The sequence below is a fragment of the Stegastes partitus genome, unplaced genomic scaffold, assembly GCF_000690725.1.
Source record: "Stegastes partitus isolate 25-593 unplaced genomic scaffold, Stegastes_partitus-1.0.2 Scaffold13, whole genome shotgun sequence".
NCBI classification, from domain to species: Eukaryota; Metazoa; Chordata; class Actinopteri; family Pomacentridae; genus Stegastes; species Stegastes partitus.
In genome coordinates, this window is record NW_007577744.1 from 217,587 (window position 1) to 244,803 (window position 27,217).

At 40.9% G+C, this 27,217-nt stretch overlaps 1 protein-coding gene across 1 annotated transcript in view; it reads left to right on the forward strand.

The window, feature by feature from the left end:
* The first annotated feature begins 463 nt into the window (after window positions 1–463).
* The window catches only part of LOC103362151 (GDNF family receptor alpha-2-like), a 48,813-nt gene continuing 22,059 nt past the window's right edge, over window positions 464–27,217 (forward strand). The window contains exons 1-4 of the mRNA XM_008288437.1: window positions 464–1,172; window positions 2,553–2,909; window positions 12,900–12,986; window positions 26,272–26,650. Of these exons, the coding sequence (XP_008286659.1) occupies window positions 1,121–1,172; window positions 2,553–2,909; window positions 12,900–12,986; window positions 26,272–26,650 (875 nt within the window). The 5' untranslated portion in view covers window positions 464–1,120. The remainder of the gene's footprint in view (window positions 1,173–2,552; window positions 2,910–12,899; window positions 12,987–26,271; window positions 26,651–27,217) is intronic.

The window sequence follows — 27,217 nt, forward strand, 5'->3', positions numbered from 1 at the left end:
AACCGTAAAGACTCCCCCATGAAGGAGATAGTAATCAGCCAAGAAGGATATTATGAATCACTGAAGTCATTTTTTTTTTTCACAAAATGTATGGGCTTTCATAGAAAATCCTATAGCAAGCACCACCACAGGAAATCAAAGCCACACCACACAGGCCAACCGAGGTCACTATAATTCCACATACTGAGGACCACAGGTGCATCTCCTCCCAGCAGGAAAATTACAAGAATATCGCGGTGATTTTTTTCCTGTAGGGTAATATTTATTATTGGACCTCTGTGTTGACAGTGTGCCGCGCTTTCCAATGAGAACACCCACCCACCCACCGCCCCAGGGCGCCCTCTGCCGGCCCGCAGGAGCTCCTTCTTTATAAAAGTGCTGTGATGCCTCGACACGCATGCAGTCAGTGAAAAAGGAGCGTTCACTCCCCTCCAGAGGAGCGCACAGCTTTTTTTTTTTTTGGTTTGAAGGGGAGCACAGTGGTGGGAAGAGAGAGAGAGAGAGAGAGAGAGAAAAAATCCAGTCAGCGCTCTGGAGCACTTTCAGATGAGTTCTTCTACCTCGTTAGAGATATTGGGAGAGCTGACAGATCGTTTTGCGCCAGTTTAAGGACTGTTTTCAGGGACAAATTATCTCCAAAGGGGGCATTTGGAGCGGCCAGTCTGAGCCCTTTTAGAATGCGGAGAGATCAAGTCTCAGGAGTTTGTCGGTATGAACGCAGCGCAGACGGACCCTGAGAAACTGCTTTCATGGATTGACTGACTGATTGATTGGTTGATTGGCATTTGATTTTGATTGTTTTTTTTCCCCCTCCAGTATCAGAGGATTTTTTTTATTATTTTTTTATTTTTTCTCTGCGTCGTGCTTTAGTGTATTATTCCAAAAAGAAAAATTGTGGATTATTATCTTGTTGGGAGTCGAGGATTTTCTCTTTTTTTCTTTTTTCTTTTTTCTCTTTGGTCTCGAATGTGTTTATTTTGGATTTGAATGAGGATATTGCTTCTTTTTTTCACAGTTAGCCTGGGTCAAGGATCCGGAGAGAGGAATTAATCTTTTAAAAAATTTAAAAAGGTGGAAATATTAGTCTAATCGGACCCCAACTCATCTTTCTTGCCTGAACATGAAGTCTGTCACAGTGTGGATGTGCGTTTGCGTCTCTCTCCTGCTCTTAGGTAAGAAGTGACACATGCAGAAGAAGAAAAAAAAAAAACATTAAAATAAAACGCAGGCCTGCAGTTGTGTGCAAATTGTGGATTTTGCGGGTCACAGATAAATGATCACATCAGTGGCAATTGTCAGGGAGAATTTTCTGGTATGTGGCCACTTTTCTCACGCAAGAGTTGTTTTGAGGGCATAAGGTTATTGCGCTTTTTAAAATAAGAATAATAAAAAAAATATTATGTGCAGTGAAATTCTGATGAGCATTCAGCCTCTAGCCGGATGGTTGGATTTGATTATGTTTAATTTTCACCCATAGCTACAAATCGAACTTGGTCTATGCGAAGTCAATCGCTTCTATTGGATCCAATGAAACACCCGCAGCTTCCAGGGAGGAAATAAAGAGGTCATTATTGTAACAGTACAATACAGATTTCAGTCAGTAAGAGAAATCCCTGAGGGTTTTTCTTTTTTCTTTTTATGTCATAGAGTTGGATTTGGTTGGTTGAATATGAGGGAAAAAAACACTATCATCATCATCACCATCATCATCATCACGTCCATCATCATCATCATCATCATCACCCCGATTTTCATTGTCTTCCATAAAACGCCAATACTCCCATCGGAATCATCTGACTGATACAGTGATATTACACTTAACTTCATGTAACTCTTTTCGTACCCGTTGCTCTCAGACTCATGTAGAACCCTCCGGTGTCTGCTGAGCTCAGTGCACAGCATCACCACAAGGGGTCTCTCTTGTCATTTCACCAGAACTCTCTGCACTTAGGTTTGTGTGCGAAGGTGCGTTTGAATCTCGACTCCTGTCAAATGGCAACACCTCAGTCTCTGCTCCATGCATCACTGTTTACTCAATGTAAGCTCATTTTCTGCTTACCTAGATGCAAATTAAGAGTAGTTCTTGATTAGACGCTCGCTCGACACAAGATAATTAGATATTCTTCAATGGCTGAGTCCTTCATTTGATTAGATTTAATAAGAAGGTGCAGTCTAGTTTGTTTTATTTTGGGTGTTTTTAGATGCACTAAAAGCAGTTCAGGTAAGCAGGTTAAATCACTCGGTATAACCAAATGAGACATAACAAGCTCCAGCATAGACGTGTCAAAAGCTAGTGTGCATCAGGAAGATAATAGGTGGTTGTCATGCCAAAAGATGCTTTGGCGCGTATGGGCATGTAAAAGGCGATCAAACCTGTTTGGGTCCCACATACTACTTGTTGCATGAACAAAGCAAATAAGAAAGCAGGTTTAGGACATACACTTTCACTTGCAGGGACACACAAACAAACACAAAATTCCTCACACACACATGCATTTGCAGTGTTCAGGGCCTCTTGTCACCCCCGCATCTTTCTCCTTGTCCCCACCTAGATGAGGCAGCGAGTTCCTGGGATGGCCCCTCAGCTCTGTCTGTGTCCTTGGCCAGCGGTGCTCCAGGATCTCCAAGCACCGCATCTGGGCCTGGAGCCCAGCCAGAATGGGTGGATTGCATCCAGGCGAGTGACATGTGCAACCAGAACCCTTACTGCAGCTCTCGGTACCGGGTGATGCGCCAGTGCCTTGTGGGCAAGGAGAAGGAAGCCATGCTGGATAACAACAGGGAGTGCCAGGCTGCCTTGGAAGTGCTGCTGGTGAGCCCTCTGTATGACTGCCGCTGCAAGAGGGGCATGAAGAAGGAGCTGCAGTGTCTGCAGAACTACTGGACCATCCACATGGGACTCACTGAAGGTAGGAGGCAGATGGTTTCATGGGCTCAGAAAATTCAGATTGCAATGCATCATTGTTTACGGTGTGTCAATTTCATGTTCAGTAATATGTTAATGCATCTTTGAGTTATGCAGGTTCTTTGTAACTCTACATTCATGTGAAATCAGCACTTGCTTTTTCAGGTTTTGGCCAGTCAGCTTATTATGAACAGTCTGGGTCCTCAGAGTCATTCGTTTCTTTCTGCATTCTCTCTGTAGATGTGAATCTAACTTACATCATGTTCAGTGATGTTATAACTGAATGCATCTTGCAGGAATCTTTATATGCCTCATGGTCAAGTAGGCATCAACAAAGAATTTACAGCGCAGGGAGAGGCTGAATACCAAGTGGGTTTATTTGAAGACCCCTCATAAATGCACAACATCATACAGAACACAGAATTAACATACAGAATATTGTTTATTTGAGTTAAAGTAACAGCCAGCTAATGGTAACAAAATACATCTTACATCAAGAACATTTATAATACATAAAAACATCAATATAAAGTGCAACATGGCACACCCACACCAAGATGCATGTTCACCGCTGCAACAAATATTCTGTGACAGTAGCTGTGTAACATGCTTTTATTGCTACTAATGTGTATGACTTTGAAAATCCTTCCGCATTAGAACATTTCTTTCCAACGAATCTTCTGATCTCGAGTACCTTTGTATTTTCCGAGCAAAGACAAGAGGGATGTACACCACACCCACTGATGATGCCTTATTCCCTGATGTCCTCTTACAGTGATACCCAGAAGCCCCTGATGAAAAATATATGCTTTCCTACTTTCCTCACCCCCTCTCAAATATAATGGAGGCATAATGGGATTACATTAGGTAGACCTGATATGGTAGACTTATTGGTTTTCACCTAAAGTGTTCCATTTTACCATGTAATTACGTTACATTTGTATAGCACACAGGTCCTTCAGTGTCCACTTAAGCGGGACATAAAATCGCACTCTTGTTGTAACATTGCAACCCTTTGGTTTTTACATTGCAGTATATTTGAAGAGCATAAAGAAACCGCATTGACTCTTGGTTCATCCTTGGGGGAACAACACTTTCTCCACTTGGTGGGAACAGCCTAAAGGGGAATCCTAACGCAGGAGTGACATTTTGTAACGTCTGCACACGTGGTCAAAGTCTCTGTGACTGAAGTCAAGTGTCCATGTAAACATGGAGGACATAATGTACTCAGCCGTTTTGACACGTGGGGTAATGGTGGAAACGTTGCAAAGTCTCTGAGCTTTGAGCATTCGGGGCTTTTGTGTGGTGATCCGTGAAGTGATTCGGCAGGCTGACTGCTCATAGCACCAGCTACACTTCATCAGACTGATGGCAGCAGAGGGTCCCTGACATGAGTTCAAGGGAAATGTAATGACATGGATGCTCCCCAGGCCTTCTGTCTCCCCTCCTGTCTTTCTCTCTTTTTCTAACCCTTTCTCCTATGTAATGATCTTTCTGTTCTCCCTCCGTGCCTCATTCATACTCCCCTCTTCCTTAACAAATAGCAGCATCAGTCAAAGTGTTTGTGTTTGAATCTAAGTTGTCTGGCTGTCAGGGATAGAGACCTCTCACGTCTGCAATACGCCCTTCACTGACCATGTGTTTCTTTCCGAAGAATGCTCCTCAGCAGTGTCCCGCTCTGGCCCTGTCGCCCTTGGAGATAAAACCCGCTTTAACACGAACGAAAAGCTCTTACAGTGCAGCTTTAATCTAATCACGATCTATTGTGCAGTCAAGCAGGCTTTTGTTAACTGGAAACAATCTATGTACAACATCCATCTCTGGAAACAAACACGAAAGGCTGAATCCCACCAGACCCTCTTGAAATGGTGCTAAACCACTTTAAAAATCGTTTGTGGGCATAGCAGGAAGGTTTTGATGTAGTTTTTAGGTTATATATTGTGTAATGTAGCTTTTAAGATTTATTGTACTCATGTTGTTATGGAGCGATGAAGGGCACACCAGCGTGTGAGAGAAAAACATGTGAAGAGATGCACGGGATTGAAAGCGGTGGAGCTAGAAAAGGTGAAAGGTGACAGATGACTAACACGCAGGCAGAAGAGGACTTAGTAAAAGGTCCATGTAGTTTTTACCGATGTGATATCCTCTGTATGAGGAGCTGTATGGTTGATGGCTTAAGGACAAACATATTTAGACATTCTGTCAATACACCAAGGCCAGTATAGTGTCAAACAGTGTAGAAGGGCATTAAGAAATCTCACCTCAGCTGAAACTTGGTATGTTTCTTGTTTTTTTTGACCCATGTTGACCAGCGGCCAACCAGAAGTTGGTCTGTAAGCTTGAGGGCTAAACCATTTTGCCTGCGAAAGCTGATGTTGACCGTGGATGGACTGGGATTAATACAACAGCCTGCTCCCAGACCAGTCCTGTGCAAACAGCACACAGATCCTCAGCTGCCTCAGGCAAGGCTAACCAACTAACTTAGTGAGTGCATACACTAATATTCTTGATTGCAGACATGGAACCAAGTGAATGCTGCAAATAGCTCAATTAAAAGCACGTCTTTGAACATGTGAACCTACAGTGAATAAACACTAAACGGCAAAGCGGGTACACAGAAAAGGTTTGTGGGTTTTTTTCAGAGAAAATTTTATTTAAGATCTTTGGCTTTATGGATCCAAAAATGAATAAATACATAAATACTGCTGAGGTTTGATTTGACGACATCCATTATTAGGCTACCTTCGTAAGACTTGCAAGTTTTACTTGAAACTCTTTTGAACATGATCATCAAACAGAATCATTTCTTCATAATATTCTTTCCAAAAAGGTGCGGAAATTGAAATTAAATTAAAAAATAAATAAAATTGTGCATAATCCAAGTTTGCAGAATCACTTCTTTCATTTGGTTTGAATTAAGATCCCATCGTCACCGCGAAGCCACACATTTTTTCATGTGTGAATCAAGGAAAGAGCACTTCCAGAACATCAAGCACTGAGCAAGTCTGGGGGGTCGGTACTTGAATCAGAGATGTCAGTATCAAGGGAGATTACCGCATCCTTTATCTGGATGATTTTTATTTCCTAGATCAAATGGACTTTTCCAGCTGAAGGACAGTATCGCGTAGTATTATGTAAATTTGCCATGTAAATCATTCCAGTGGCTGTACTAACATGTAAAGAGTATCAGTCATTCAGACGTTCAAAACAACCTTGGAAGGTTTTGCTTCTTCAAATTCATTACTTTGCTGCTTCATATTTTTTTCTTTCCACTTTATAGAACTCAGCTTTAAAATTGTTATATTAGCACTGTAAGCTAAAGCAAGACTCTTTTTTTGTATTGTAAAACAGGACATTTAGGTTTGAAACGAGTCGTCGTGATAACAATGAGCTACGTAGACCAGATAGCAGGCAGAAAAAAATAACAAAACAACTCAACCAGTTGCTCTTTTCTCACTTCAGTTAATTTATTTTTTCCACAAAAGGGAATATCGGATGTCTGCTTGAATTAATTACTTGCTGATAATTGCCACCAGTGGCGAGCCATCAGCAACACTTCTTCCCTGGACAATGCGCCTTCACATGGTGTGTCATCAGTGTAATGACAGATGGACTCCTGTGAGTCTTGGAGTCATGAAACAGTGTTCATGCTTTAAACCTCTGTGCTGAAGTGTGCGACATGCACTTCTCTCACCTCTCTTTCCTGTGAGAGTTCACCGCTCCATCAGTCTGATAGCCGAAAATGTCATACGCACTTGAAAGCAAAAGTAAAAAAAAGTTAATCTTTCACCGAGTCAAACCAGACTCACTGTAAGGCTGTAGAGCCCTCGAGCTGCAGTGTGCACCGTGTCCATTAGATGTGACTGTAAATTGCATTGGTCATAACAAACAAGGGGAAAGGTGTTTCAAAGTTGACAATGTGTGTGTTGAAACGGTGCAGAGAAAACACTTACAGTACAGAGTGCCTTCACAGAGGGACAACAATGTGATTCATTACCATCATCAAGTGTTGCTTGTTGTGTCCTCTTGAAGCATCAGCAGAAAGCGCACGTTGGCACATTTCAGCAGGGGTTCGCAGCTACGTTTCTGCAACACTTTATGTCGCAAAGCGCCTCCCTTACCCATGTGAACATGTTTGAATATCAAAGTCCTGTAGCTACAGTGGTGGTTCAGATTGCCTCTTTGATTACTATTGCCTGCCTTTAGGCTACTGCACTGGCCGGTTTAGCTTAAAAAGCCCGGATAAGGGGTGTTATAATGCCAATCTTTGAATCATCAGTTATAGCGCTAACAGTAACCCTGGTAATTGTGTTTTCTAACGGAAAATGGCAGGTGAATTCAATGCGTCAATGTGGCCGTCCTTGATGGATAATGGGTGGTTTCTGCTCTGAGTGGGCCTGTGTTGGTGTTAGGCAATGGGGTCTATATAGCAGTTTGAATCTATAAAAGAAGTAATTACTAAGAAAGAAATATTGGCTGCTACACGCTGGGATATTGTATAGGTGGCTGTGGTTCTCTTTCAGTTGTGCCTTGGGCCTCATGTGAATATAGCCTTGCAGTAGTAGTTTGCTGTAGAATTGCTAATTTAAACGATAAGTTCCACACCTCCGACATACATTATTTTATAGCCTCGGCTGTGAAATCACATCCTGGGTCTCAAAGTTGGAATCGAAGAACTTTTGTGAGGACCTTTCAGAGCAGTTTAATTAGCTGAGCTAACTTCCACCGCAGAGAGAGAAAGGAGAGCTCCATCAGCGCTCCACACCAGTTTGTTCTAGCTCGCTCATTGTGGAAGAGCCTGTGTCTTCACACGAAATGACAAGAACACCACACAGTTTGGTGAAATGATTTATTTTCTCAATTTTTATGAATGTCAGCATTGCAAAGGTCATCTGCTGAATATGTCGCTGCATCATTCTAATACCACAAGTCAGCCCCTAATGTTGGTGGAAGTTACATGAAACGGACAGTGTGAGAAATGCTGTGCACATCGTGACAGACAGAGGTGAGGGGAGAGGAGTAATGGAGAGAGCGAGAGGGAAGACAGGAGGAGAGGACAGGGCGGTAGATAAACGATGGGGGGGAAGAAGAAATTTAAGAGAGAGGCAGAGAAAACCAAAGAATGAAAGAGTGAGAGGAAGAAAGAGAGAGTCATGGGGAGGAACTCCAGAGGAGGAGGGGAGGTGGCAAAGGTACACAGTATTCCTGGGTGAAACCATCATTACTATGAGCAATGGTAGCAGTCACCGGCCATTACCTTAGCCATCCACTGTCATAAGCAGAACATTTTTCCAGCCTGCCCTGCATGTCAGGGGATAGGGGGAGCAGGCTCCTGCATGCTGAGTATGTCCTCTCTGCTTTCTCCCCCTCTGCGCTGGAGACCAAACGGCACTCGCTAGGTGGCTACTTCATCATCAGAGGAAGGGACCTGTCGATAGCTTCTGGATGCGATCGATGAACTCTTTCAGAACTTTCCCCCCACCTCCCTTGTCCTTTTCATCCCTCTGTCTCCCCTTTCATCTCTCATCCCAAAATGTGAAAAGGATCAGTGAAATATGATGACAAAACAGGCGGTGTTTGTCCTCGTAAATCTGTCTAATGATTTTCTATACTGTAAGGTGAACTGCCTGAGATGACTCCCATTCACGGTGAGGCCGGTATGGAGTGTGACAGTGCGGCTGAAATGAGGGCCCAGTAGAGGGGTTTAGATTAGCCTTTTATAGCAGAGTGAGTTCTCAGGCTCTCGATCAGAGGCCAGAGTGAGTGACGGGCCATTCTGCTCACTGAATACTGTCGTGATGTGCGCATTAAGACTCACTCCTGGCAGAAAGATGCACAGCGATGCTGAATGAATGTGCATCATAGAAGTCAACTACTGGGGTCGGTGAGCTCTTTCTCTTGCTGCCTGTCACTCTCTTTAACTCTCTGCATCGAGAAATAGCTGCTTGCTTTTTTTTATTTTTTGCTTTTTTTTTTTCCTGGCTTCCATATGGAGGAATTCAAAGCACAAATCCGACACATTCTATACAGCCATCTCTTAGTTAGCAGTTTATCTGTATAGCAGCACTAATCATGTCTACAGTAAATATGTAAGCTGCTTTATATCGATTGTTTAAGCTGTTGGAAGCATTCAAAAAATGGTGGAATTTTCTATTAAGTCCTTCACTTGTGTGGCATCCAAACTGAGTAAAGAGAGGAGAAATGAGCAATTGGTGTTTTTACCTCTCAATATTCCACATTTGGCACCTGACACCTAGCACAGAGATGATTTAGGTAAGTGAGCATGTGACGTTTTCTATTAATATTACGACCACATAGCCGAAGGGAAGGCTGAAAAATTTCCGCACTCATTTTCTCAGCTGTGTTTGCCCATCACACCACGCTGGATTGGAATTGTGACTTGAAATATTATTCTGAGCTAATCCAATATTCTATTTGTATGCTTTGAAATTGAGTTTAAAATGTCAATATCACTTCAAAAGCTGAGCCGTTAACTGAATTTATGCCTCAACTTGTGTTCTGTTAAAGTCCAATTTGAAAAAAAAGAAGAAGAAGAAAAAAAAGAAGAGAGAGAGACAGAGACACATTTGTGGTATCACGTAGCTTTATCTTTTTCGTTGTTGAAATGAGCGCATAATGGGAGGAAGTTGAGAGGAAAGATTAACGCATTTTATCCTAATGTAATAAAAACGTGAATTCCCATATTCCAGCGTTTCCCTCTGATGCAGTTCTATATTACAAGCGTGCTTTAAGGCGTGATTTCAAAGCAGATTGGCCTGGCGAGCATCAGCTCCACAGACAACTCACTACTTTGTAAACTTTCAGAGACCAAAACAGCGAAAGCTCGGTCACCTTTTGTTACCAGCTGAGTTTTGCGCAACAGCCAGCAGGGCTCTGTAAAAGACCTCCAGCTGTGCTCCAGGCTGCTCGTCCTAGGCTAAGCTTTTGCTGTAATTAATATAAGAACAGAAGCAGTTCTGTTATATATTGTTATTGTATGAATAAGACGTAACACGTAGCACTACTGTGAGGACCTTTTTCTGCATTGCCCGAAGCAAAAAATAGGCAACAAGATAGAATAAATATTCAACTGGGGGACAATCAGTATAAGGCACCTTTAAAGACACTGGGTGAATGACAATTATTAAAATTGACTTTGCTTCCAGCCATAAACTGTTTGCCAAGAATGTCACTGAAAAATCTATAGGACAGTTTCCATCACCTCAGGAGTTTAACTTCATTGATAATGCATATGAAAAGGATGAGTGATGGTGCCTAACGGCTTCATAAAACCCCTCATGGCAAAGGAGAAAACTGTGAATCCATTTAAGAGCAGTATTCTTCTCATGCTATAACCAGGGAAAGACCTGATTGTGTGTCTGAGCTGTGCCGGTCATGCTCCATACTGTCAGAGCAAATGAAGTCAAACGGAGGCTTAATTACAGCGATAAGTTGTTGCCCTGCGGCTAAAAAACATCTTATCACTAAACAGCTGGGAAGAATTTTCTATTACTTGATGAATGCATAATTGGGTCCAGGGTGACTGTCAAAGAGCAGTTTTTTTAAAAGTACAACAAGGCCTCCTGCTGTGGGTCTTTTTTTTCACATCCTCGGGGTGTGTGTGATTTGCAATTTTATGATTCAGCACGGCTTGTAACGCCCATGTAAATAAGCTTTTTAAATTCATTAACTACAGCTACTGTTGCGGTTTGATATTATTGTTTCATAGGATCACCACAGTACACGGCTGCACGGCTCTTCTTCTGAAATTTAATGTGAATTAACGTTGTTTGATTCCCAACTGATTGCGCAGCGAAGCTTCCCCGTAAGATGCTGCCTGAACAAAATGGTGAGCAACCTTTACAACAAGATGTTTGGCTTTTGGCAAAAGAAAGGGCATTCTTTATTCCGCTTTGCTCTGTCGCGTACAAACTGTTCTTGCTGCACTTGGACGATGTACGAATATTTGCCTCTTATTTAAAATACACAATAGAGGTGGGTGTTGCTGGAAAGAAGACATGAGAGGGTTAAGGTGGATGTTTGCTGTGTAAGTGGTAGTCTTGAGTTCTTAAAAGGCTTCAGAACATTATAGTTTTTGAAGTGTAATTAGACATAATGAGAGATCTCGAGTCCTGGAGCCTCTCAAGTCCCTTTTGCTTGATATAAATGTAAAGACCAGCATGAACAGGGATGATTGTAATGCACAGACAGCTTGAAATAAATACATGAATAAAAAGAAGAAGAAAAAAAAAGACACCTATATACTGGATATATTTATACACAACCTTCAAGGATTCAGGTAATTTGGTCTTTAAACATTCATTCTGTTGCTCTTTGTGTTGTTTCTTTCTCCCTCTGCGATTTTGTCTGTCTTTGTATGTCTTTTATGTTTCTCTCCTTTGTGTCTTCTCCGCTGCTCCTTTTTTTTTTTCTTCTCCCACCAAGCACACAACTTTGAACTGAGCCAGATGTCAATAGCTATATGTGCTCAGAAAATGGCCAACTGAGCCGCTCCATTTTGTTATGATTGTCAATATTGATGAAAAGGGATGATGTTGAGCTACACATAAAGCAGTGACACAAGTCGTAGGTTGGTTTTCTTTACTCTATGGATTTTTTTTGTGTGCTTTTTAATGAATAAATTCAACTTAATTTCTTTTCCTATGAATGTCATTCCCCAGCTGATGTTTTTGTGGCTTTAATTTCTGATTTCTGCATCTGTTGTTCACTGTATGTATACACAATACATCAACACCTCAATACTGTACATACTGGCAAACACACAAACACACTTACATACACCTCCTTCCACAATAGGTTTACCTATTATCGCCGCAGCCAGAAGACAACGTTTTATCAGCTTGCATCATCTTTTTCGAAAACATCCGAGCAGCATGTTGATAAACTAAATGTACTCTATCTATTGATCGGTTGTACTGATTGGTTGTCCTGGAAGCGCAGTCTTGTACCAACAGGTTTCAGATTTTCTCATTTGTAGCAGCGGGCCTCCAAGCCTCCCTCACAACACCCGCACTGTGTTTCTGTTAGGATCAGAATGCAAAGCTATTACACACTGGAGGGTTTGTCTCAATCACACCGAATGGCTATGAATTTTAAATGTGGGATTAGGGCCTACAGAGAAGCAGGCACATGGGAGAGACTCAGTCAGTTGAGTGCTAATTTGATTTTTTTTTTTTTCTTTAATTTTTTTTTTCTTTCTTTTTTACAAACAGCTCCAGCAACACATTGTTAGCAGGGAAGATACAATGCTTGCGCTTTAGTCCTTCGGCTACTCCCTCGAATCAACCCACTGCAGGAACAAATACTCTCTCCAAAAGGACATAATTTGATCATGATGAACATACTGTTTTCCATATAAAAAAAAACAACAACAACAAAACACTCGTCTGAGTCAGTTGTTGGTCAGCCAATACTGGGAAAGAAACTCATTTGAGTATAATAATACATTTAAACTCAAGGGAATAAAACATTTAGTTTGCCAATGAATGAATGAATGAATGGATGAATGAATGAATGAATGAATGAATGGATGAATGAATGAATGGTTTATTTCAGTTACAATCTACAGTTTGTGTGCATTCAGCTGACAAAGTATTACATTTTTTTTTCTCAAAATTAAGAGGTCTGTACCCGATAAAAGAACAGGCTGAAGCCAAGGCTTGTTTTTGCCTGTGCTGTACAATCCATAAAATAACCCAGGATATCAGTAACGCAAAGTAGAAAAGAAAAGAAAAAGAAAAAAAACACAACAACATTTACTCTAAATTATTCTTCATAATCATTTCCTGTGTCAGTCATTTTACATTGTAATCCTCAGTTTATTTTACCTTTCAGTGTTTTTTTTATTTATTTGAAGCTCAACAGAGACCTGCACAATTTCAAATCACCAATAACGTCTTGTGTTTTTACATGTATTTCTGTATAATGCATGTTTCCTAATGACTTGAGTGAATCTCTATTTTTACTGTTTCAGGTGGAGACATGGAAGACTCATCTCCGTATGAACCCGTGGCCCCCAACCGGCACCCTGATGCGTTTCGCTTGGCTTCCATCTCTTCAGGTATCACAGGTTTGATCTGAGCTGAGAACTGAATTTTTCATATTAGTGCGAATATGATGCAAACAATAGTCATCCAACGCTCAACTGTCCTTGCCCTTGAATGCATTGAGTCCTTACTGTTTATTTCTCTTGTGACATACACTGGTTGTTGTAGGCTTGTGATGTAAGCCATACTCTCTCTGCACTACCCCACGTTTTCCCCAACTATTGATTTTGCTTTCAGTTTGATTTCCTCTTCGGTTTACTAATTAAACAGCCCGGCACCCAGCAGGAGAGCTATAGCCTGCTTTTTAATCTATCGGTTACTATCGTCATGGCATCATTAATCAATGCAGCTCTTATTATGGGACACAGCTACAATAGTTCATGCAATTCAGAGAATCAAGTTGCACAATAGATGTGATTGGACACAGCGATGACGCCTGTCCATTGCCAGAGCTACAGGCTACAGTCACTTGAAAATTCAGTCGCTTTCTTTCATCAGGTTCTGACAGAAATTTCCAGAGGATGTTGCCTTCTATTTTCTTCTTTTTAGCCAAAAGCAATCTACAAATACTGAAGACAGCACATTTTCCCCTTTCTCTTGGCTGATGTATCTAGCTTTCTTTTATAACTGGGAGGTACAAGAAAGACATGCTTTTTGCATAATCCCCTTAGCTTGAAATCAGCAGTGTATCACTTGTTTTTGAAAATACACTTGTTTGATATACTGAAAGACGGAGAGACAACAAGAATAAATATGAAAAAGTGCAGCCTCTGATTGGTTTAGAGTTTTTAGAGATGATGGCAAACTGCCTTCCCTGATTCAAGTACATATTCATCTAGAAAACATTCAGAAAGTGCACACTTCTGCCAACGCTGCCCAATTCTCACAATTTGTCACTGCACCAAACTATTTATAGTCATACATCATCCTGATATATGACTACCTTTATTTGGACTTTGTGCAAAAATAAGCATTAGGAAAATAAGAATTGTGACAATGGAGTTATGGTCATTTCACTGCTGCTTTAGTTTTACCCACATTGGTGAATTCTATCAAATATTGTTTTTGCTCTGTCTAAATAAGACCTGTTTTAAACATTCATCCATCCATTTTCTATACCCTCCTATCCTGTGGAGTCTGTGTCAATCCTAGCTGACATGGGACAAGGAGCAGGGCACATCCAGTCCAGTAAAGGGTAAACACAGATAACAGACCGCCATGCTCATATCTTCAGCCAATGTAGAATCATCTATTAACCTGTAATGCATGTCTTTGTGTACAGGGAGAACATGGGAAATCCACACCGAGCTCCACATAGAAAGGTCCCACATTTTAAACAGTTACATCCAAAATTATTCTATAAAGAATTTAGCAAAGACTGGATGACATTTTTAAACTGCAAAATGTAAAAATTTTTGATAAAAGCTACGTAGACGAAAATACGTGTGCCATACATGGATAGAATCCAGTTCACAAGTGATGAGCACAAACATGAAATGCTTTATAAATGAACATATCAGAACTATCTGTTCAGATAACAATTCTTCAAAGTCACATGGCCAAAATTTCCTGTGTCGCCTAGTTCCAAGATGCAGAGACATCGTGCCCATTTAGTTTTCTCACATTCAGTTCAGCGAGACAGCTTTCAGCCAATTTGCTTTCTCGGTTAAAGCAGTGAAAAAGTGGAATTCCATCCTCACATTAAAGATGCAGGAAGCTTTGCTGTGTTTAAAACCAGCCTCAAGATCTGGCTGAAGTCAGCACAAAATTGCAACCACCAGTGATTACCTTTCATTTATTGTTTTTACTGATCTTATTCATTATCTTACACTGACAGACTTTTAAGCCTCGTATTGCTTTATGAATTATATTTACTGCTCTGTGGTTGCTCTCTTTTGCCGTACCTGCCCAGGGACAACAGATGCAAATTAGCTGTGAGCTAACGCTGGTGCAATTACTTTTAATTGTGCGATGCCCCTGTAAAAATATACGAACAGTATATAAATAAATTCAACAGCTATAGAAATAGCATAATTCCATCTCCACAGTAACTGTTCTAATTGGCTTTAATGACATAATTTAGAAACCATGAGTTTATATTATATCTAAATCTGACTGGTACACACAGGTCTCTGTTCAGGTGTTTCAGTTCCTTCCATTTGTGATAACAGTGGAGCTTGTAGAGCTGCTTGGCGACGTGGATTTAGAAGTCTTACAATCGGTCCTAACTGTGGCTTCAACCACAGTGTGAGGTATAGAAAAACATTCTCAGCTCACACCAACCATGGAAACAGCATGTCTAGAATAAATTAGTGTATCACCAAGAGCTTCAGAATTTCTGTATTTAAAAGGACCATCAAATCAGTGGTTAACCCACGCTCAATTAGCATCCCTGTGAGGTTTGTTTTTTTTTTGTCTTTTTATATTATTAGGAGCTAACTCATTGCTTTTATCAAAAATAACACTGCAGTCCTGAAATAAGTCTTTCAAAACAGGAGATCTCCAGAAAGGTTAAATAAATGAATAACAGTAGGTACATGCTGAGAATATGATTTTTTTTTTTTTTTTTTAACACGCCTAAATAATTGCTATTCCTGCGAAGAAAGCCTTTTCATGAACATTTTCTTGTTTGTTATTGCTATTAAATACAGAGTTTGTGCCTTTCGTCCAGGTCATTAAGCTGTTTTTTAAGTTGTTGGACTCCTTTGTGGCACTAATCTGACTTCCCAATAAATTACAATGACGAATTAAACTTTTCATAGGAATGCAATGGGGTTATGAAACTCTGCCCCGTTAAAAACTCAATGCATGACATCCCTGTTGAGATGTCCCGCTAACTAACAATCAAACAAAACAAGAATGAAAAAGCTCAGCTCGTTATATTTGGAATACCAGTGTTCAAGTGCAAGTAGACGTGCCCTGCTGAAAGAAAAAATAAAAAAAGTAGCGCAATACAGTGTACCAAGACGTATTAAGATACAACGTGGGACTCATTACTGTATCCATTTTGCTTCAGCTGTTTCCTCCATTCTCTCCAAGGTGAAATATTGGATTTGCTCTCCAAAATCTGTTTAGCCGCAAGCTTTCCTCATTATTTATCATTTCTGAGGACAGAGTAATTGATTGTGGCACTGAGAGAAAACCACAGGCAAACAGATAAGTAATTACACACTTGTTTTATGGAAATACTTCTCGCTTCGATTACTCAACCCCACAAAAGTATTCATAATCATGTATATAAATGTTAAACTGCACAGAGACTCGGGGAATATATGATATCTGGCTGGTTGATGAGGACAGGGGAATGTATACTCTCCGCGAGGAAAGGTAGAAAATTGAAAAATAATCTCTGCTATTTTAAAAGTTTTTGTCTAGAAGGAAGATAAGGGGCAGAAGTTGTGATAGAAATAGAAAGAATTCTACCATATACACTCACAGTGAAGTTAAAATGAAATTGCCCCAAGTGATACCTGCAAAACCATTTCGCACACGCTTCTCCTTTTAATGGGACTGTGTAGTCATAGCTACTCATTTTTGCATACCTTTGAATGCACTTGCAATTTGCTTGTGCTGTACACACACACACGCATGCGCACACACAAAGACACACAGACAAAAGACAAAAAGACAAGGAGCACTTTTAACCCCGTGGGATGCGTCCTTTGAAATAAGGGCAGTGGCTCTACCTCTGTTCATCCATATTGCTTCAGCAGCAGTGATGACAGCATGGCCAAGGATGGCTTCGTCAGAAACACAGAGATGAATTGTGCTCCTCTCTCCCTGGCTTGGTTGGCACAGTGCGCCTGCATCAGTGGTGTTTCATCACCTCAGCACAGTTGCATCCTGGGCTGACTAGAGCGTCCCCGTCGACTGCAGTGGGCCTCGTTCCAGCGATCTCTTTGCTGTGATGACAGTGCGGTGGCACTCTCTTGAGCTCTGCTCCTCCTCTGCTGAGCACCTCTAACCTCTACACAGTGATGGTAATAGTACTAAGTATATTAGCAGCGTGACAGGCTGCTAACTATGGAGAAAGTTACAACAACAACAAAAAGCATACTCTGATCAAAACGCTTACTTTGACAAAATCTGGCTAGCATTTATTGCCCTCGCGGACTTTGTTATTGCTTTAAATAGACAAGTCCAGTTGACACAGCACAAGAAACTTGGCACAGTTTGGTATTGCTATCAGCTGGAACAAAACTGCTCCCCGTCCCATCAAACAAGTTCAGCGTCAGATAAATTCTGTCACATTTTGGCTCACAGACTGTCACAACATCTTTCACAAGGTGTGTTGCTACAGGCCTGCACACCTTTCCATGTTCTGCTGAAGCGTTCGGGCAGGTATCATTTACTCCTGGGACACATGTCATGCTGTCAGAGTCAGGACAGAGGTGATGGTTATCTGATAATGTAGATAATGGAGCCGATCGATCGGAAGAGAGCAGAGTTTAAAGGACAGCAAATGTGTGATTAGGACAGTATTGACAGGTAAGCGAGACTGGGAGTGACTCCTGGTTACTATCAAGTGGGAATGCTTTAGAAAATGCTACGGCTCTCCTAGTGGGAGTGTTGTGGCCTCTGAAGTGAATGCAGTCTGGTCACATCCAAGAGTGGTGACACTGAACTCGTATTTGATAAAAGAACCCAGTTTTGTCAACACAGTACCTAGTTTGTCATTTGAAGTGACTCCTTGTTAAAGCAATATCTCGCAAAACGCTGTGTGCTGAAGATTTATCGTAAATACAAACACACCATTTGTACGTGAGACATGAAGCGACACACAGGAAGCAGGAGAAAAATAAAAATGTCTTCATGATCAACATTTTAGCGGGGGGGGGGGCATGACCACCAAGAGGTGACACCTTTCCCCCCCTCCCTCAAATCCATAGACGGCAGAAAACGAGCACAAGAGAAATTTAAAGAGTCGATAATACCACAAAATATGCCCCTCAGCCAACAAAGAGAGTGATTGAACGAGCGATTGAACACAAGAGAAAGAGATTAGACAACTTTATCTCACAAAAATTACATCCCAATACCGCTGTACTCTGGCACATTTTGAAAGAAATGTGATTTTCTCCCCAGAAGGTAGAACCATGATGTAGTAGGAAGGGCTTCCAGTTTGAAAGAGTCACAAAATCTGCAGTCGGAGGTTCAGAACATAAGTCAGCAGCAACACTTTCACCCAGAACATCGGATTCATGTACCTATGTGCATTTGTAACTTTTATTAACACTCGCTGTATTATTTCATTTAACCATAGAATGGGTTAAAATATGACTCTTTCACTACATGCTTGATGCTTTTCATCTATTTACTGGGTTACCAAGGTGATGGCTCCTGCTCAGTCTGATGTAGGATTCGTTGAGCAACGGTAAAGCAATGAAATAAATGGCAAAGATATGTTGAGTAGAAACACATTTGTATAACAATCACAAACATAACGTGGGAGAAAATACGTCTCCCTGAATGTATAACTGAGAATGCAGTTTAGTTGTATGGGAGTGTATTTTTTTTGGAGACGGGGTTGCATTTTTAACGTCTGAACTGTCATAACACAAATAAAACCACTTCAATAACAGGAGCAAAGAATACTGCAGCAAATTAAAGGATGCATGCAAAGTGCACTTCACAACACTCTTCACGGGTTCCCTCTGTTCAACAACACAAAACAACAGTGTCAAGACCCATAGTGTTCAGTAACAGCATGATATTTAACAATAATACAACAGTGTTTTATTCACATTATTTCTGTGGCGTGTTGTGTTTATCCAATGATTAATTTTAGTAGAACATTAGAATTAGCATTGGATTTTTGTTGCTGTTTAAACTTGCAGCAGATCCAGCAGGACAGTCATAGGGTATGTGTTGGATTTTTAAAAATAAGTTCTGCAAGAATTTAGTCAAAAGAGAGAAATAACATGTAGTTTAGCCTGCTTGTACAAAACACCTGAAAATCTGCTACACCAGCTTTCCATCCGAAACCACAGCTCCTTCTGCAACACTAAGAATTCTTTACTTATCATTGTAAGAAATGTACAACACACTTTAAAAAAAAAATGTTATTATCAGTGGAAAGCTTGAATACAACATTTATATTGAACATTTTATGAAAAAAAAAAAAGTGCATCTGTGTTATTTTTTTTTGTGCCGGTGGAAAAATCTTCATCATCAAGTGATACAGGAGGCTGAGTGAGTCTTACCCAGAGGCAATTTGTTGATAATCAGTTCTCTACCCAAGAGTTGAGTGCAGTAAGTAATATTAATGCATATTTTTCCCTGTTGTGATCAAATAGGAATGAGCAGCAGTGGGAATCTAACAAATGAAAAAAAAAAAAAAAAGATGAAGCACTGGGGTACTGCGGAAGGACACATTTGTTTTCTTTAGTGTTCCACACCTGCCTGTGACAGATGTGTTATCTCTGCATTGAATAACCTGAAGAAACCTTTGGTGGTTCCAACCAAACAAGGATCATGTTAATACATACATATATATGAAGATAACTCCACCCTCCCAAACCTTCAGAAAACACACTTTTCCATCGTCTACCTGAGACAATATCAATCAAACTTAAGTTATCTCTGTTTTTGTCATGTCGTTTATACTGAGTCAAATCCAATTAACTTCAGTTTGATTGATGCTACATCAAGCAAACAACAAAACAATAAATGTTCTGAAAATCCACAAAAATGGAGTCATCTGTTTTTGCAAATGAACTCCTCATATATTTTTTTAATTCATAAAAGGTGTGTGTGTGTGTGTAGGTGTGTGTGTGTGTGTGTGTTTTAACAGAAAATAATGAACGTTGCTCATCGCCTTTTCCCAGAGTGCAGGCAGGTGACTTGTTTTGTGTAACTGAAAGTATAAAATTCAAAAAAATAAAAACTATAAAAACTTAACCATCACTCAAAACAAACAAAAAAAGAAACCCTGAAGTCACCAGTGTTTTCTCAGCTGCAGCTCAATAGTCCAGGCCTCAGATCAATAAGACATCATGTATGTAGGATGTGGGAGAGAATCCTTCCTCCACAAAGCCCCCTTATCAAAGCCCAAATGAATTCCATATTATATACAGAATGCAAAGATACTGTACCAGTGGTCATTGACTGTAATTGTTAATATGCTCCAAGTGGAATCTATTCTGTTCCTCTTGACCCAGCGCTGAGCTAATTAACTTATTAGGAGCAGAGGGCAGCAGAGAGTCCTGGATTCAGGGGTCCCTGCAGGAATTACATTTAACATCCCTTAGTTAGACCTTGTAACTCCCGGCACTAAGCCTCTCACCTCTCAGCGCAGTGTGCCACCATCCAATTAAATCCAGAAAGCTGTTTCCACAGCTGAGGAAAAAGGAACGGTGCAACAGCCCTGCTCAGCATGCTGTTGAGATGTTTGACATTTTCGCCTTGTCCTCATAACAATTACTATTATATTGAAAAACACTAACATCTTTTTGTTGCGTGTGTACGGTGAGGTTTTTGTTTTGCTTTATTAGGAATCTGAGCACATCTTCGCACGTGTTTGTTGGCACGGACGGGTTTTGTGTACGCCTGAAAATGTGCCTGTGTGCGCTGTATTATTTTATATGCTTCATTATTCTGTGTGAATTTTCAGTTTACCCGTAGCCCAGCCTCAGCGTGACTCTCTGCGGGTCAGTAATGAGAGTTGTTGCAAGCTCATTTATCCGATGCCCTTAGTAATAGTCAGCAATTTTTTTAACAAGTTTAAATTAAACAACAGTAAACACAACATGTTTGTTGTTTAAGTTGGCTAGTATGTTCAGTTCTTTCCTGCTTGCATGCTGGTAAATAACAAAGTGGTATATTATGGAGACTATATAGGGTAGGTTGACCCGAAATATGCATCTTGTTACACTATTTCAATACGTTCTGCGTTATTGCTGGTGACAAAGGGAAGCAGCTAGACCAAGGGGGCCACTGAAGTCGCTCTGAATTTCACAAGGAGAAAACTCTGCTTGAAGGCAACTGCTCATAAACAGCTCAAGTATTTAGAAGTGTGTTTGCAATGATTTAAAATTCCTTTGGACAAGCCGTTGCCACCTCCACGCACACACATTCATTCTCACATACAAATATTTAGTCCTCTCTCATCATGCCCGTGTCCCCTCGCTCTGTCTCGGTAGCGTGTTGACTCATTTTTTTGGCAATAATTCCCGGCTCAGACACAAAATTCAGCTGATCCCCGAGAACGTCTCGTGAACTCCGCTGCTCCTCCCTCTCGTGACATCTGCACATTCAACTTGCACAGTAAGGCTTTAGGAAGATGATGCCGGAGATTTCGGTGCACCTTCTCCCTTCCCCTCTGGAAACCCCACTGCGACACGGAGTACAGAGCTAATGACTGATGAGCCCTTTGACACGGAAATGCTTGACATGCTCCTCGGGGTCCAGACTAAAGACTTCCCTAACAAGCTCTCACACACTCACCCAGGGCCGTATTAAATCCAAACTTTGGCACCTTTCCTAATTACTGAGAACATACCCGAAGCCAAGAGCCTCTTCCTAACCTGGGCTGAACTCCCCTCTGCAAGCGCAGCGTCCCTTGAGTATGGGATGATATATGAAATGCAGAATTCAAATTAGGCTGACAGAGAGCAATTACTGGAGAAAGAAGATCCCTTACTCTTTGGGAAAAAAGAGTATCAAAATCCTGATACAGAATACGTGAACGTTTTATCCACTTCCTCCAATTCATACGTCCACCTCTGGTTCGCTCTCTTTATTATCCTCCTTCCCTTTTTTCCACTGGAGCGCAGGTCTTAGGTAATTCTGTTTCTCTCCATTTGTCTCCCTATAGGTGTCTCCTATCTCACATTTTACCTTCCTGCTTCTTTCTTTTTATCCCTGTCCCCCTCTTGCTCGCTCTCTCCCAGTGTGTGCTATATGTGCAGAATGAAGAGATGGTTATTTCCACTACATTGCCATCAGTGGGCTCTAATTTATGATGCCCATAGAGTAGAGAGCCCTATTAAAAGCCTATTTACAGTCAAACAGCAAGACCACCGAAAGCAATGACAGTGCTTTAACTGTTGTTGACATCGACTAAACGTTGTGAGACCGCAATTTCCAAGGCACACGGAGCATTTGTTACTAAACAGCACAAAACAATCTTTTTTTTTTTTTTTTGCGAATTCAGGTTTTGTATCCCCTCCCAAATTAAATTAATATGTCACATTGTGCTACGAGCGCACATAAAGCATCTCTGCACACAATTATGTGTTAGTCTATTCTGCAGCCAACAGGTACAACACCATAATAGCAACAAAAAAAAAAAGCATTATTTATGACTTGTCCTCCACTTAATGACACTGATTGTGTTTATGGTTTCTAATAGTCAATCAGTGCATCCACCCGCTTCCCTTACTGCTCATTCAGTCAGTGCCTCGCTCATTAATGTATAGTACAACAGCAAGCGAGGTAAGTTAATAGATACGTGGAGACTATTGTGATGCTGAGAGCTGTTGATTGCATTGCTGATGGGCCGGGTTAATTATTCCGAGCAAGAGTCGCACATCTTTCCTGAATTAGGCTGGATTAATTGAAAGCTCTCCAGCATGTCTCTGTGAGTGGCTGTCCAATCTGTTAGTCTGCGTCCTCTCATTTCATCGCTCTATCTGTCATGATCAGCTGCTGTAATCAACTGCTCACGTCTTCTCTCCCCCCTCTTAAAGCTTTTTTCCATTTTTATACGTCTCGTATCATTAGCTTATCAACCCCTTTCTCCTCGCATTATGGCGGAATATGTTTGCTGAAAACCTTTATTGTAATGCACTTGGAAAATCAATTATAACTCTGTAACACAATACTGAACATTTCCCCATCCCATCTCCCAACCTCTTTGCTTCCTTCCTCCTTTACTCCTGCTCTTGCCATCATCTTGTTTGTGTGTAAGCACGTCAGAGCCATCAAGTGGGCTTTGTGTCTTATGTTCGCCCCAGGACATCTTTTTGGGTTGAGCACCAAAATTCAATCTCAGCTCCCCAATCAAAGGTAGTAAAAACCCGTCTATCGCTGCAGCCTCAAAAAGCAGCTTCAGCCTCTGCTTGGTCAGATAAATCTTAGTAGCTCATCCTTCTCCTATTTTCTTTTCATCCTGGACCCCCCCAGTGGCCCACATTAGAGCCTGCAGATGGCCAGGGGAGATTTAGGAGCTGCAATCCATCAATGTAATGTAGCCAGAACTACTGGACAGCCGCCCCGCTAACCTCTCCTCCAGCTGGACCGCGTCGGCCCCCTTCAGGCCCGATTCAGCCAAACTTGGCCCACTTTAGTGAAACTTTGGCCCCCGCTTTGGCCTCTTCATGATTGGTGCTAAAGCCGACTCTCATTTCAATTATCTCCGTTAATCACAGATCAACCAAGTCTCTCTGGCTCGACAGGGTCGGCTGGTTGTCTCACGTTCTGCCTACAAGGTTTTTCGGTGGCTGTTACTGTCGCATAAATGATACGAGCACAATTCTGTCTGCCTTGTCTGTCATTTACACTAACAAGACGGAGGACGCTCTGCTGCCAGACATCTGTTGTTTTGAGTGTTTATCCTCTCCCCTCAGAGAGCGCGAGGATAAACAAGTTTCTTTTGATGATTCAATGATGTCTTATTTTAATAAGAGTCGAGTTAATGCTTTTATTATTTGAACAAAGGAAGGAAAGGTTCTCTCTGATGGCCTGTGACTAGCGCTGGAAAAGACAACGATGATTCTGAACACCTCCATCTGTTGAACCCGGGACATTTCTCTTAACACCGTGCCCATTTATCAGAGCGCCTGCTACATTAACCTTGATACATCTAAATGAAAGCTCTGGTTAACGGAAAGCTAGATGAAGTGTGCTTTCTTCTCCCGGTGATGAACACCTATTATATATTCTACTTCTGTTATTCTTCAGTGGTTGTGAGATTTGTTTTTATCTGATGGGATCTGAAATCGTTAATTTTATGAGGTTTGCTTGTTTTTTTTTACCCCCCCTTTCGCTGATGCCTTCTATGTACCCCCAGTTCTAGGATTGATAACGTGCAATGTCCCACTTGGAAACAATACAGCGTCTCCAGCACATCCCTCTAAAACAAATGGTCTTCTTCCTGCTCCAGGCTGTCTGATAGACACAGAGTGAGATTGGTTCTGTTGAATAAGAGATGAATCTCTCTGAGTGTCACCATGCTGCCACGACCTCTGAAATATCATTATCTACAGGGGAGGGAGGTTAACTTCTCTAATATAGCCTGAATATAAGAGAGAGGTGCCACAAGTGAACATGAACCTGCTTTATTACTGATATATCTCAGGAAAAGGTGCGTGTTTTATTTTTATTTTTTTCATTTTTTTTACTGCAGCTGCGGTGTATGCAATATCTCATAACACCCAAACACATCTAATAACAAAATCTGCTTTTCACAACTGTGATGTGCAGCCTGAGGGGTAATTGCAGTGTTTGAGTTCGAGATAGAAAGAAATAAGGGAACTTTATCTTGTAGTTGAAGCACCTAATAAGTGAAACATACGGCATAAAGTGTATTGCAGCACCGAGTCTTTGGCAAGTCCTTGAGCTCGCTATGTTTTGGTCAGATGTTACAGTATTTAGTGTTGCTTCCCACTGACCGGTATTCGCATCAATAAGCTTTCTTGTCAATATTTTCCCAAGGACTGCTTGCTTTAGGTTACTTCTATTAAACTGATGAGAAATGCTTTGTTTCGTGCATTATAAGTCGCACAACAAAAACGTCACAATGTCAACATCATTTCTAATAAACTGAAGTAAGCTTTTGTGACAGCTTGATAATTTACTAATATTATGATAATCACATCATACTATTACCTAAAAATGAATAATTTATCGACATCCAATTTGGAATCATAACTTAATTCATTCATATTTCACTCAAGGTCTGAAACGGACTGAATCAATAATTCAGTTAGAGTGGATGGGGCTGGCTGCAGGCATCCCTCTGGTGGCTCACTGTTGGTGTGAAAAAACAGAGAAGCGCAGATGATCGTGAAGAGCCTCCCTCAGTGTTCAAGTCAGAGATTCAAGGATTATTGTTTTATTTGTTCATAGTACTTTGCAGCCAAACCCCGCTCTAAACCGTATCAGATTAATGATGTTGAGTCAGAGGCTCAATAGAAAGATTCTTTCTTATCCTCTGGTTGTAATTGTATTTGATCCAGGTTGTGTTTGCTTAAACATCACAACACCATCTCCCAGAAATTATGTTTATACACAACAAATTTGTAAGAATGATGCTTTCTGTTAATGTGATGAAGAAATTGTGTGAATTTATGTGAGTGACAAGTTGTAAATATGGTTATAATGAATGCACTGGTAGACAATGCGTCATTTGAACCGAACATCTTCCAGTAACATCAACTTGTTGTAGCAACGTCGTTATTGCAAAAAAAAAACCTCCTGTGATTGTATTTAGGCAGCACATTGTTAAGAGCATGTTGATCTGGTTTAACACTAAAATGACAGAGTGTGCAGTGAAACGAGAGACAATGCGTTCATTATCATTTAACCAAAACCACAATCATTTAAAAACCACGACCAACGTGCTTTTGTTTTCTAATCACAATCCAGTGTGTAAACCTGCACCATGAAAAACAAGTGGGGTTTTTTTAAACAGTTTGAGCTCAATCATTTTCTCTTTTTTGTTAAATTACAAATAATAACTAGTAAAATCAAACAAACGTGTTCATTTAGATACTAATTCCCCCAACGTGGCCAAAACTGTAAATAATGTGTCCACAATTCATTCTTTTGCTGGGTTTGCCCATAAAATAGCACCATGTCTAATGTATTTAAACCAGCAAAATATTGTTACTTTACAGATATTTGTGATTATTTCAAAGAAGATTTGTACATTAAGGATTGAAAATGGGATTTTTTTAGCTGTTACTTTACAGATTTTTATTTTTTTTTTACCTTTTGTTAAATACTCAATAATATTTGGTAAAATCACTTTGGGAAAAAAATCTATTTGCATGTTGACTGTGAAAGAAACAGACTGAAACTGTCCATGTCACATCCACAATTTGTTCTGTTACAATGTGTGTCCAAACAATTACATTAAAAACAAAAAAATGTATTTAAATCAACTAGAAAATGTAATTATTTACACCATTTTCACAGTTTTTGACTAAGACGGTACTCAACAGCTGTCTTTACAGATGTTTTCTGGCACCTTTTGCTGTCAGACTTTCACATATTACATTATTGCTATGGACACCTTTTCTATTTAACTTAACTCATTGAGATCTCTCTCTCTCTGTTTTGTGTATTCATTGTCAGGAATGCTCACAGTGGCCCCAAAAGGTTTCCACTGTCCCGACGCCGAGAGAAACTGCAACCCCTGTCTTGATGCAGCCAAAGCCTGCAACCTCAACGGCAGCTGCAAGAGACAGCGCTCCACCTACATCGCTACCTGCAGCAAGGAGGACCCCAACAAGGGAGAAACCTGCAGCAAGAAGCGCTGCCACAAGGCACTGAGGTTGTTCCTGGACCGCGTGCCCACTGAGTTCAGCCACCGGCTCCTCTTCTGCCCCTGCCAGACCGAGGGCTGTGCAGAGCGACGCAGGCAAACAATTGTGCCTGATTGCTCCTACAAAGATAAGGAGAAACCCAACTGTCTGGAGCTACGGAGGGTCTGTCGCCAGGATTCTCTCTGCAGGTGAAGGAAAGAGAAAGGGTGGGGGGTGGAAGGCTTTGGGATGTAAGGGGCAGAGCTAGAGTGTGCTGTACTGTTGAGTGTGAGTATTTAATGTATGTCCATGCATGCCTGTGTGTGTGTTTGTGCTGATCTGTGTGTGTATTTGTGTGTTTGCCTGCCTGTGATTTTTTTTGTTGTTTTGTTGGTTTAATGGACAGATTTCAGTGCTGTAAGACAAGTTACCACCAAACACGGCTGACTCGATAACATCTTATATTCATAGAAAATTAGAAAAAAGAAAATTGAATCTGTGTGTTTGCGAGTGTTCCTGTTTGATGGCAATTTCCTCCCTCCCATGTCATCCTAAAGTTTTATATTTCTCTTTTGTAACTTTGCCAGTGAAGTAATTAGACTTTCAGAGAAGCAGTGGCTATTAGACGCAGGATGAAGATGTGAGGCTAAGTTGAAGGGACAATGCTCAATTAAGCTGAACAAAACATTAGTGCATCACTTTGGCTCCATGGGGGCCTCTATTGGATTCAAGCGGCCAGATTCAATTCACACCCATTCAGCCGTGACATGTTTCCT